This window comes from Lissotriton vulgaris, chromosome 9 (assembly GCF_964263255.1).
Source record: "Lissotriton vulgaris chromosome 9, aLisVul1.2, whole genome shotgun sequence".
NCBI classification, from domain to species: Eukaryota; Metazoa; Chordata; class Amphibia; order Caudata; family Salamandridae; genus Lissotriton; species Lissotriton vulgaris.
The window spans coordinates 985,114,716-985,128,141 of NC_141697.1; the positions used below are offsets into that span (position 1 = coordinate 985,114,716).

Here is a 13,426-nt window from a genome sequence, read left to right on the forward strand (position 1 = left end):
GAGGAACCCGAAGCATGTCCCGAAACCAACCTCGATGCAGACTCCGATCTGGCCCTCGACCTCGTTCGCGACTTTGATCTCGAGCGCCTAGACCTTGATCTCGAAGATCTCTTGGCTTCTTTACCTTTCACCTTTGCCAGCAGAAGTTTTGCCTCTCGTTCTCGTAGAGCCTTAGGGTTCATCTTAAAGCAGGATCGACAGCCTTTGACATCATGGTCTGAACCCAGACACTACAAACAATCGTCGTGAGGATCTGTCATAGACATCATCCGGGCACACGAGCCGCACTGCTTAAATCCCGTCTTCAACAACATCTTCGACGAAGAACAGAAACACAGTAACACACAAATAGTAACAAAGTCAGTATCTGAATCGCAGAAGATCCCAGAAACCGTTAGCGTCGATGACGCAGAAAAAAGGGAACCGATGTCATCACGCCGACGTAGGCCTAATATGGGGTCGGTGACGTCAGACAGTCGCGCGTGATGCCGTGCTCCAATGACGTCGTCCACGCCGGCGTGCTATAAAGAATTTTCCGAACGTTGCTGACGCAAGGGGGATATTCACAAGGTGAGGAATCCACTGGCAGATGTATCTATCAGAATGTTGAGGCATTTAAATTCCATCATATACATACTATAATCAAAAACACAGAACTGGCAAGGATGGGGTTTTGCTTCATACCTCACAACTTAATAACAAATGTCAGAAAGACATTGTGAATCCAAAAAGCTGTGATGCATTTATCTTGACCCATGACAAAGTAGGACTGGGGTGCGAGAGAGGCAGTATTTGAAGGACTTGGGTTTGGGCCTGCCCTCGGAGAGAACGTTTAGCAGCATCAATGATAAAGGCATGTATATTTATTTTCACTCTTCCTCGGTCGGTCAGACAAGTTAGGTCCCCTACCCAGGCAGACTCCATCATGTCAGCACTAACTCAGTGTAGAAAGGAGAGTTCCCAGTTTGACGTGTAGTCAGTAACTGCATCTACTGGGGTTATCTTTCAAGTAACTCTGATAAAAGTGTTCTTCCCAGATCAGATTCCTGATCGCCACAGTCCAGAAGAAATGCCCACTTTCTCAACTGGAAAAAATTCAGACCCTAGAAACTAGGACTGAATGCTCATTTAAGATCTTATTTGACAATTGCATTTACTCCATGACTTTGCCTCCTCCCAGTGTGATGTAAAATACATGTTTTTTTGGCTAAAGCGGTTATTAAGAAGGAAGCTCCAAATGTAACACTAACATTTGGGAGTTCTTGGTATCTCTTAGAGCTCAACCTTCAAGCTTTTTGCTCCCTGGTACTGCCCCTTCTATAAACGTCGGCACGTTCCCTAATTTTGGTTTGTGGTAGTCACTACTCTTTAATAGTGTGACTCCTCATGCACTTCACTCCTTAGTAGCTCTAAGCCCTCCAATGCCTGGCACATTCCTCGACCACGGCTGTCAGGTGTTTGGTATCACTGCTCAAAGCATTCACTCTACTGCCAGACTGGGCACAATCATTCCTCTTGTTTTTTTAACTGATGCTTTGCTAGTTTCATGAAGCCATTTATAGGGTGCCTTATGCTTGCCAACTTCTAAACATATCATTTCCAATGCCATAACATGCTTTTCCACTAACATGTAGCCATTTGGGTTGCCTCGGATACTAACTTTCTTCTACATCCCTCTTCTAGCCCAATGTACTCTTTCCATCGATATCTCTCTCATGTAACCCTTTACCTATCCAAATACAATGCAGTTAGGTTTATGGAACTCGCTCTCCTCTCTGTTCCTGTCTGAATCTAATGCGCCCCCCTCCCCCCGGATATTCTTTCTCCTGTAAAAGATGGCTTCTAGTACTCCCTCCTAGACATGGAACACTTCTTAAATTGTGTTCCTTAACTTTTCAGTCACATCGGCAAGGTCAACTACAATACACTACTGAAGACACTGGAACACCGCATGAGTTTCAGAGGCAAGGTCTTGGGCTGATCACTTCCTTCTTTGCCATCGGGCGCCTAGTGGTGAGAATCAGGTATTGCACCTCAACACAGTCAGTCTACGTACAATCAGCCTCAATTGTAACAAAACAAATACACATACATACATTGTCTTAGGTCTAACAACGAAATACTTCAGTGCCACTGTGCACCAATACAACAAAACACTAAATCTTAAAATTCCTCCTTAAACGGGCGTCTAAAACCTATGAAACTGCATCTCGCAGCTACAAGTCTGAATGTTAGTATGTTTCCTCCACCTAAAGCAACGGAAACATGTATGTATACTCCTATCAATCAATAGAAAATTCCTCCATTCTGAACTCATTCAACCTGAAGGGTTTCTCCCATCACATCACTTTATATTGCCAAATCCCTAGGGCTCATGTTAGATTCGCACCACACTCACATTCTGATTGTCATCAAAGAGGAAAGCCTACCAACTTTAAGCTACAAGCTCTGAGGAAAATCTGTCATCTCATTCCCTGAACATCTCAGAACAGCAGTATATTGATTTGTCATATTCAGATTGAATTATTGCAAATCCGTTCTAGCCAGGGACATTTTTTCCTCTATACTCCCACTCAAAGATAACATTTGCTAGGCAGCCAAGATTATACTCTGAAAACAGGGTCCACCATGTCCCTCGCACACCTCAAGACTTGCTTCTGAAGATTCAAACTATGCTTCTCTGCCACAAGGACATAAAACATAATAGGAAGCACTGTTCCTAGAAGGGACCCAATGTAAAATCGCCCACCACAAGAAAACAATTCTTCTTCAGCTGTGTCGGATTGAAATTCCCTTATCCTTCTTAGAACGCTAACCCCATTTATATTGTTCGGGAAACACCACAAGCCACACCTACTCAAATAATTCCTCAACTAAAAACAACATTAAGATTAAGACATTATCTTTCCAAGTTCTACTCTCCAACATCAGCTGTTTGTTTCAAGTTGACATGGTCATGTTGATCCCTTACCCACATTTTGGTCTAACCCTACTATTTGTTACATTTACATGTAAAGTGCCTTAATTTGTGCTCCAGAAAGTTCAAACAAATAAGCAAATGGCATTTACCCACCTCCCTTAATAGTGCTCTCACTCCATTCAACCAGAGCACTCCTTATACACTTTGCCTCCTTACACCTCCAACATCTGCCCACAACTGCCCTCTCAGTCCGTTTTTCTCTTGCTTTGCACCTTTAAATCCTTAACAAGCGTGAGATCATTTCTACTCTATATTTTGCCTTTTTGGAAACTGCGGAATACCTTGCCCCACACAACAACTGGCAGTATTTCTATTGTTCTTGAGATTCTTTATTGTGTTTATTCTCCAACACTACTATTTTTACTGAAAAGCACGAATTAACATGCACTTCCTGAATCTGTTATTTTTAACCAATTCAGATGGGCCAATGAGTTAAACTCTCGCTTCTGGCATAAGATTTGCATGTTAAGGACTAGGATTCCTGCTAGGCCGACTCAGCCTTTCATACTTCCAACATCGGTAACTTGGTTACCATTGAATTTGGTAATAAGCAACCCATCTAACTTATAGGCTTAGCAAAAGCAGAAAGGTGGTTAAGGCGTTGAAACAATGTATTATATAAAACAATGTTAGTGCTTCCCAGGCAGATTTAACGTCTGTCAAATTTGACCGTATTCCCTTACAGAATCATGTCTTACAAGTATATACAGACGGGAACACTTATGATCCCCTTACTGCAGCAACACCGAGGCTCCTCAAATGCTGAATGTCTGAGCTGAGGAGTATTTAAAGAAAAAACACCTTCTTCTGCCATGTTAACCATTTCTGCAGGGTACAACCCCGACAAGATAATTTCTTGGCGCTATAATAGCATTAGTAACTGAAATAGCCTCAACCCCCAATTCTGTTCTTTGGCCGAAATTTGAATGCCTGTATTAAAACACCTGTGAACGCTGAAGATTTAGTTTACTCTGCCTTTGCTAGTTCAATTAGCTTTCCAACATATTTTTTTGCAACCTTCTTGAACTTCGATTGAAAGGTTTGTGGTGTGCAAAAATTTTGCTTTGGAACATCCATGTAAAAATTGTTACCTCTGCTGTGAATTTATGTCACGTACATCCTTCTTGGATGGTGCCTTCACTGCCCAATCACACACCGACTTCTATGCTTTTCTCTCACCTATCAGTGCTCTCCTCCACTAGCCTCAGTGTGTGCCCTAATCACCCCCCCTGTATACATCCTCACAACCTCCCTGTGTGCCCTCCTCATGTCTCACTGTATGTACTTCACCAGCTTCACTGTGTGCCCTGCGCTCACTACCGCTGCTGTTCCCCCATCACACTTTTCATCTGCCCTCCCATACCCTTTTCTCTAAATTATTTTCCCATCTTCTTTCCCCTTGATCTTCATCATGTGCATGGCTCCTCTATTACCGGTGGTTCTCTGTGTCATTTTCCTCTCTGCACCACATCTTGGCTTAAAAATCATCGACAAAACCATTAGATCTAGCATAGACGAGACCTATTGGCTTTGAAAATGCCTCTTCCTCTTTACACTCTTGTGGCACCTCTTCATCTCCATATACGGCTATCTTTCGTCACTTGTTAGTCAATAGCATGGCATTGCAACAGTCCTTGGCAGATGACCGTCGCTTTATTGCATCCTACCCATTTGACACTATAGTCCCCAGCTAAACCCCCATGTAAATATAAGGGATTCCCACAATTTCATTTGTCAATGTAATGTTCTCCCACTTAGAAGAGAGTCTGAGTGCCGTAAATCAAATTCCTGGCACAGTGCCATTCAGTTTCATCCCTGGCACGCGGCTGTTCAGCTAGATTTCACGCACTGGGACATTTGGTTTGTGTCCTGGCACTGGCCCAGATTACTCACTTCAAAATCGCTTCCTCCTCCCTTGTTGCTGGGCCTGCCTCCCCTCCAGCAGGATCTGCTCCCTCTTCTAATACACACCCCTCTTAACCCTCAAAAGGACAAGTCTGCTTTACTGCTCATGCTCTCCCCACTTCTGAATTTCCTATGCTTCTTTGCACCAACTCTTATGGCGACTCATCTGTGGTTAATCCAACGGTAAAGTCTATTTAATGCAAGCGTGGGTGGGTGTCAGCTTTGGTGCAAGAGTAAAGAAAACGTTTAAAGTACCTTCTGCTTTCCATGCTGGATGGTGGTGATGCAGGCGGGGTCCACCAGGGGTTTTGGTCGTTTGGCATACTCCTCGATGATGCCCTGCCATTGCCGTGGCAACCCAGTGAACTTCTGCTCCTGCTCATCAAAGCCTGTATGTACTCGGTGCTCAAAATTAGAAGGCGCTGAGATCTCTACGCGTTTTTTCTTCTTGCTGAACATGTTGTAGGGACACAACTATGCCTGTAAGAGAAGAGAAGTGTAAATAAATGAAGAAACATGTCACACCAACAAAATGAGGAAAGAAGCTAACAGTCAGACTATGGCGAAGCAATGCTATAGGCTTGAGCGAATTAAAGAGGATGGCTGTAGGACCAGGACATAGGCCACAGAGTTTAAAGGAGTGGAGACTTGGATTTGACAAACCTGTACAAATTAGTTGAGACGACCATGCCGGCAACAGTGGAGAGGCTGCAAGTATGCAACAGTGCTTGACAATTAAAACCTCAAAAGTAAGTACCAAACGTAAGTTAATGAAATGCCTTAGAATGAGAAAGAGTTGGCCTGTTCAGAACAATTTTTTATGGTTAATCGCATGACTTCACTCCCACATTGTAGATTTCTTCACCGACAGTCATCAAAACACATTTTCATGGCATCAGATTGCGAATAGACTTTACTTAATGAAAGAACACGTATGATAAGTTGGAAATTACACTCTAGCCTTCCAAGGACACCTTTTCAAACAAGGGACAGGAAGGGGATATTATTGACATTGTAAAAGAGTACTGACAAATCCAAGAGATTTAACAAAATTATTGTGTTTCCCTTTTAGGAGAAGGCCAGGTGACAAGACAGTCACTCACTGTGATATCCCGAACATGCTTGTTGAAGGGCCTGCCCTGTTGCTAAAGGAAACAGTTGGACAAAGTGAGGTAACTTGTTGAGCGCCTATATGAAAATCACACCGCTTGAGGATGCTCTTTATTATAAGCATTACAAAACTACAACCTGCACTTATTACAACATTATGTATAGGACCTGCTGTGTAAGGTTTTGTGCGGGAAAAAAGGCAGCTTGAGATCTTATTGGAAAGAGTAAAGGTGATTAATTTTAAGGGAAGGTCATTTAATATAAACAATAACAAACCACACAAAGGCGATTTTAACTACCTGTGTCACAAACGTATTCAAAGGCATATGGGATTATTTGAAACCCTCCATGAACTAAATAACACTTAGAGATCCTTCTGTGATTGTACTTAAGTGGACGTATGAGAGAATGGTCCATTTCCATATGGTTTTAAGCGGTTTAATGTGGGAGCAAAGGTAAGTTTTTTTAACCCCTTCGAAGCTAATGACGAGCTGGGCTCGTCATGGCGCTTACCTGCCGTGCGCGGATGACAAGGCCAGCTCGTCATGAATTATGGTGTTTTATATTGTTTAGCGCAGGACGGGAAAACGCCTAGCAGCCATGTGGTTAATCGGTCAAAAAACCCAGGCTCCTGGTTTGATCAGGAGTGATTGTTCTCCAAAGAATAGGGGATTTTGCATTGTTTATAAGTTACTACTGTAGTGTTTGCTTTAGTGTTGTGGATATTGGTCTGTGGTGTGACTGAGATTGTACTTTTTTTTGTTTAAAATGTGTTTATTGAGTTTTTTCATAAGCAATTTCATACATCTTGACACTTTCGCTATACACATTATTACAATTGCATTAAGGTGTGGATCTGGCGCAGGTTAACAATTGTGTGTTCCACCAACGTTCATCTATTACAATCGCCCAGCAGTGGGGAGTGTCGTGTGGAGATGGAGTGTCGTGTGCATCAATGACCATTACAGTATTGGTTGCGGTGGGTTTGCTGTCGATGGACCTATGCTACCCCACTGCTTGTGTGTGCCTGCTCTTTCAGTGCGTAATGACTGAGAGTGTACCGTTAATGTTGTAGTGCTATAGTTACATTCGTTCTAGTCTAGCATTGTGGTAGTGAAAGCTGCGATGGTGTATGTGGTTTTTGACGAAGTGGCACCTGCTCTAAGCAACAAACATAGTAAAGTAGCAGGGCTTGGAGGTTGTTTATTTTTTTTGGTTTACATTTTTTTATTAGGGTTTTTTACATTTCCAAGATAGGTCACATAACAATCAACATAGATGCCATCATTACATGACAATTACAATCGTGGTTCAATGGCAACAGGTTGGCCCTTGTCTCCCGAGTGTGACAGTCGTGCAATGAGTCCCCTGAACTCATCAGTTGGCTATCCTGTTGCAGAATGCCATGTCTTAGTGTACCTGATCCCTTGGACGATATGATTGTGGGGTCGAGTGGAGCTGTTACCCCCTGATCCCTTGGACGATATGATTGTGGGGTCGAGTGGAGCTGTTACCCCTCCGTCAGTGCTCTACCCTACTTGACTTGTGCTAAAAGTAATGTTGTATGTAAACGTGTCGGACTTGAACCTGCCGACTGAAGCTAAACTGGGATCCGCGGGGGGGGGGGGGCTGGGGGGGGGAGGGAGTACCCCCGAGGAGGTGAGAGGGAAGGAGGGGGAGGAAGGTAGCGTGAGGGTGGGATAACGGCGAGCAGAGGGGGCGCGGCGCTTCCGGGCGGTGCCCTGGCAGACAGCACCCGGTGGGAACTGGCAATGCGTGTCGTGGGGGGCAAGCAGGACAGAAGGGGTGGGGGGCGGGGGAAGACCTGCGGCCGTATCAAATGACCATATTTTCAGGGTCGGCCATCGCGGAGCGTCGACGGTTGTTAATAACCTACAAAAGACTATTGCCTTCCTTACTGTGCCAACAAGTACATATAGGGTATGTGTTTGGCATGAGCACATTGAGAATAACACAAGTACCCTACATAAGGGCAGAAGTGGTATTACAGCACGATCTGCAGCTACAGTTTGGAACATAAACCGGAGAAGTTGACTAAAGCATTTATAATTTGATGCTAATTTTTAAGAGATGATCAGCGAAGCGAGACAAATGAACAGGTTATATGGCAAATCCCAAGATAGACTTGTTACATTTTGGATGGGATATGCGTTTTACGTATTCTTCCTCTCCAGTTTCATGACGTGGGTCTTAGACTAGTTCACAGACTAACAGAGCTTAATATTTCCTTTGAAACAGCTAAGGAAAGTACTTAAAAGTTGATTGTATACCTTCTATTTATAAATTTCCTACAAAGCGTTGCTCAGATGCCAGGCAATCAAATCCTACAAAAATGCAACGGAACTGATAAGCAGAGTTCTTTGAAACCTCAAATACTGGATAAGATTCTGAATGCTAGAGTAGAACTGATCAGCTTAGTCACCAGAAGGACTAATTATCTAAATGCCAAAGGACTGGACACTCGGACCACTGACAAGCATCTAGCACTCACAATCACCACCTTCCAGCATTCAGAAGACGCACCATGTGACATAACCAGGCCCTCAAAGACTAGTCTTAAAGGGGAAAAACATTCAGTCCTGTGCGCCTGACCAAAATGTTGAGACTAAAAACAAGCATTTACAATGCAACGGTTTCGCCTTCGGAAAAGTTTGAGCCATTGGCATTCTAAATGGCAAACTTTTTATTTATGTGTTGGTTTTGAAAACAGATAAATAAATGGCATTCTCATTTACAATGCCAATACACACACCCACACAAGAGCCCCCCACACACACCACACAAGAGCCCCCCACACACACACACAAGAGCCCCCCCCACACACCACACAAGAGCCCCCCACACACACCACACAAGAGCCCCCCACACACACCACACAAGAGCCCCCCACACACACCACACAAGAGCCCCCCACACACACCACACAAGAGCCCCCCACACACACACGCAAGAGCCCCCCACACACACGCAAGAGCCCCCCACACACACGCAAGAGCCCCCCACACACACACGCAAGAGCCCCTCACACACATACGCAAGAGCCCCCACACACACGCAAGAGCCCCCCCCACACACACACGCAAAGAGCCCCACACACGCGCAAAGAGCCCCAAACACACGCAAAGAGCCCCACACACACGCAAAGAGCCCCACACACACGCAAAGAGCCACACACACACGCAAAGAGCCCCACACACATGCAAAGAGCCCCACAATTAAGAGTGGAACTACGGATAGATAGATTTTTTTTTTTTTTTAAACGAGATAGAAAATTACTTTCATATGTAAACCTAAGGAGGCATGCAAGACTACTCCCCGGTGACCTACGGTTATACTAACGCCCTGTATATAGAGTCTAAGAAAGGCTAACAAATCAAAGAAGCTGTCTGAAGGAGAACATTTTTTAAAGAAGCAATAAAGCTAAGGATAGAAACATGGTAAATGTTGACTCCATGGCAGGCATGTGGTATTGAAAATAGGTAGGGCAAAGTGTAAAATAATTTGACATGGCAAACATTATCTGCCCTAAATTTATCATACGTAATAAAAAGTAAATCATTAAATACCTGAAGGAAAAACTACACCAGTGTAAAAAAAAATATTTAGATAACAGAAAGCAAGGTTCCAAGTAAACCATCACTAAATGGGTGAACCTATGTGGCACAAATCAAATAAAATTGTTTCAGGAGCACCATTACATATCTCCTTGGCATCCCTTTTATGTACAACTCCCTTAAACATGTATCTACTCCATACATTTAATCACCTTATTATCTACTTAGACTCCTTTGAAACCTCAACCCTCCTGTCTGTTTATCGAAAGCAAAGGTTAAATGGAGGGCAAGGGAATCTACTTTCACTTGCTAGATAGACCTACATCTAATTTGACAAATAGCAGTAGCAAAACGTGGACATTATATTTTGTAGACTCTGGGGGGAGTTAATATCATTGAGGTCATACCAGAGAAAGATCTCCATGTTCAGCACAATTATTTTGGCATTATGGTACCCTCCCTCAAAGGTACTCATCTGCTCCTTGTGCCAGCTCCGATTCTCTTGATCTAACCACAAATGTTTGACAACCCAACTACCTTCACAAAGTAATCACAGCACCAGATAGGTCCTTCTCCTCAACTACTACCTAAGCATCCCTGACATACTTACTGTTATTTTCTTCAGCTTCGTTCTCTGTTCTCATCGGAGATGTTTTAAGGCTGCCTTTTTCTTTAGTCCCTTTAGCGGACTTTTACATAAGTCCATTGACTACCAAAGGATTCTCCACAGGACGGCCTTACTTATATATCCCTCTGTTCTTGCAACCGCTGTAAAATCTTTTCCACTCTTCAAGACCACCGAATCTGTTTCCAGGCTCCTCTACCAACTTCATCATATTCGACGAAAATGTCTCATCGTCAGAGCGCCTCCGAAACTATTCACCTCCTTCTCTTGTGGCACCAATGCTTTATGTCTAGCTCAAGCCCAGCCCACTGCCCTCTGCTCCCCCGTCTCCTCATTTACAATGACCTCTCTTAACCTCCCAAAATGTACATTTCAGTTCACTTCACCTAATCGCCCACCCCTTCCCTCGCACTGTACACCATCAGCTGGCCACTTTTTCTCCATGCTACATTTACACCTTCCCCTGGTGAACTGACGGCCCCACTCCCGCCCCCATCGCCCCACCCTTTTAGAGGTTATCCTAAGCTCTTGGTTATCCTGGACCCTTTCTCCCCTCCATCTATCGCCCCATAGCACCATCACACCCTCCGCCCCATGTGACCTCTCACCTCCTCTTCGCTCTCGCTCCTGAAGCACAGACAGGCCGCGCGTTTCTTGTAGCCGTCCCCATCGTAGGTGCGCGTCTGGTTGGACTTCAGCTTCATCATTCTCTAGCGGCGGGGCACAGGCTGGTGTGAACGTGGAGTCCAAGGGAACACGGGCAGGGCGTTCTAGGGGCGCGGGTTTAAAGAGAAAGGGCCGACAGCAAAGGCAGGAAGGCGGACTGGGGACGAGTAGGCCGTTATAAACAGGACAGGGAGGATGGGTATGGAGCTCCAGGGGCTGAATGGGGCGGTTACAGAAGCAGGCACAAGGTCGGGAAAGGTGGCAACCAAAACAAAAATAAAAATGGGACAGACGCCGGCACTAGATTGGGGTGTGGGGGTCGTAAACCACGTAGAAGGGCAGGGCTGCGATGATTAACGGACGAGGGCAGATTCAGGCCTGGCGCAATGAATGCCGTAATAAGGGTGACAGGTCAGAGGGAGCACGAAGTAGTAACAGGTTAAGGGGGTTTACTGTAGGCAGGGACGGTCCAGTGGGTGGCGACAGGCCGAGGGAGGGGGTAGGAGCAGCCGGGGGAGCACTGGGACCGGACAGGTGGTAGTACCTCACTGGAGCCCCACGGGGAGGCCTGAAGGCCCCGGGGGCGCTAGGTCAGGCTCGGCCCTCCTTGCTGCTCTCTCTCCGGCTTTACCGCTCTTAACGCTGCCTAAGCCGCCGCCTGGTCTCCTCCGCCCGTTCCTCCTCGCTCAAACCCGCCATCTTGGGTCGCGCTACGTAAAACACGCATATGCGGCGAGCCCGCCTCACCAGATACTCCTGGGACTCCTTGTTTACTGATCACGCTCAGCCTCGCAGCCCCGGTGGATTTAGGCGCACCGCGCCTCACAGAGCACACTCGCTCCTTGCCCCGGCCGGTCCCAGCAGCCCTCCGCCCGCTCTCGTTTCCTCGGGGAGCGGCGGAGGACTAGCGCTGCGTTCCAAGCAGGGACAGGCAGGCCAGGGGCAGGGGGCACTCACGGCGCTCCCTCGGCGAGGTCGGGTCGGTCTTCCCCGGCTTCGTCACTCCCACGCAGCTTCCTACCAAGCAGGGCGCCGAGGACCAATCCGGTCGCGGCGTTCACGCCAAGCCTCCACACACGCCCGGGAGTCAGCCAATGACAGCGCGGCTCCCGGGACCTGCCCCTGGATGATGCTGAGCCGGCAGCCAATCAGTGCGCGGCCTCGGCGATGACGCGGCGGCGCTGGGCCAATCCCAGCGCGGCGTTACTGGAGGGGCTCGTCTTGCTGGGCCAATAGGAGCGCGGCGGCTTCGATCTTTGCTGCTGCAGCTCCTGGTCACGAACGGCCGCTTTGGAGGGTGTTTCTGGCCCCGGGCCGCGACGGTGATTTGGCGGCAATAGATTTTCGGGGCCCCAGGTCGCGGTTAGACCGTTTCTAACCAGCAGATCAACAGGGGGGATCCTGGGCGCAGGGAAACACCGCGGGCCTCGTTTCACCCCTGAATCTGTGCCAGCAGCAAGCACGGCCCGGCCGGACCAGACACGGGGGCGTTCCCGGCGTCGCGTGACGTCGGCAAAAGCCAAAGAATCTCGGGAACGCCCCCGTGTCTGGTCCGGCTTTGACGGACGCCTCTCTGTTCCAATGGCTAGCCTCCATTTATGGAGCTAGCCAATGAAGCAGAGAGGCGTGTTCAAGTCACCCATACTAGAAACTACAGATTTCTCTGGAGGAGGAGCCTAACGGCTCCGCCCCCCAGCGAAACCTAAAAACGGAGACCTGTGAATGCCATTAAATGAGGAAATGATTGTTCACAAGGTTTCTAGACAGCTTGAGGGACAGTTTCCACAAAAAGGATAAACCAATTTAGCAAATACACTGACAGCTCCAGAAAATGTTCCTCAAGCCCAGACAAGGTATCCGGAGGAAAGCATGCATTCCTGCTGCACCTTTTTAGGTCTCGCCTGTCGATGCGCATGCGCATCGAGCAAGCGAGACTATGGGGGCTTATCCACTCTTTATCCACTGCAAGGAATCGTGGCGATTCCTTGCAGTGCCCGTGACTTTTAAGCTCAATGCGCATGCGCATTGAGCTTAAAAGCGCGTGCACATCCGTCTTGTTTTACCCGCTCCGCCCCCTCCCCTTCCCGCCGTGTCGCATTTCTCCTCCCCCTCCCCTCTCTTCCCTCCGTCTTGTTTGTTTATTTTACCCGCTCCGCCCCCTCCCGCCGTGTCGCATTTCTCCTCCCCCCTCCCCTCTCTTCCCTCCGTCTTGTTTGTTTATTTTACCCGCTCCGCCCCCTCCCCTGCCCGCCGTGTCGCATTTTTTTTTAAATCCCCACTTCCCCCCTACCCCCCATCAATGCAAACACTAACGCCGTGCTCTGCTGCTTGTTTTTTTCTTCCTCACTTCTAGCTGCTGCAATTCCAGTCCAGCAGCCTGGGCGACGGAGGGAGGATTTGCAAGCAGAGCTGATCCCATTTGCAATCAATTTCCGTAGAATTTGGCAATGATTTAAATGCTTACTTTTTTCCGCATTTTTGTTAGCACAGAGCTGTGGCATTATCGAACCGGCGTCGATCTCTTTCTGCTTACTGAATTTGCCAATGATTTAAATGCTTATTTTT

General features: G+C 46.9%; 1 protein-coding gene across 3 annotated transcripts in view; it reads right to left on the minus strand.

The window, feature by feature from the left end:
- PAK4 (p21 (RAC1) activated kinase 4) overlaps positions 1-13,426 on the minus strand; it is a 223,716-nt gene that overhangs the window by 99,055 nt on the left and 111,235 nt on the right. For all 3 annotated transcript variants that reach the window (XM_086938849.1, XM_086938848.1, XM_086938850.1), the window contains exon 2: positions 5,141-5,365. In XM_086938849.1, coding sequence (XP_086794975.1) covers positions 5,141-5,344 — 204 coding nt within the window. In that variant the 5' untranslated portion in view covers positions 5,345-5,365. The remainder of the gene's footprint in view (positions 1-5,140; positions 5,366-13,426) is intronic.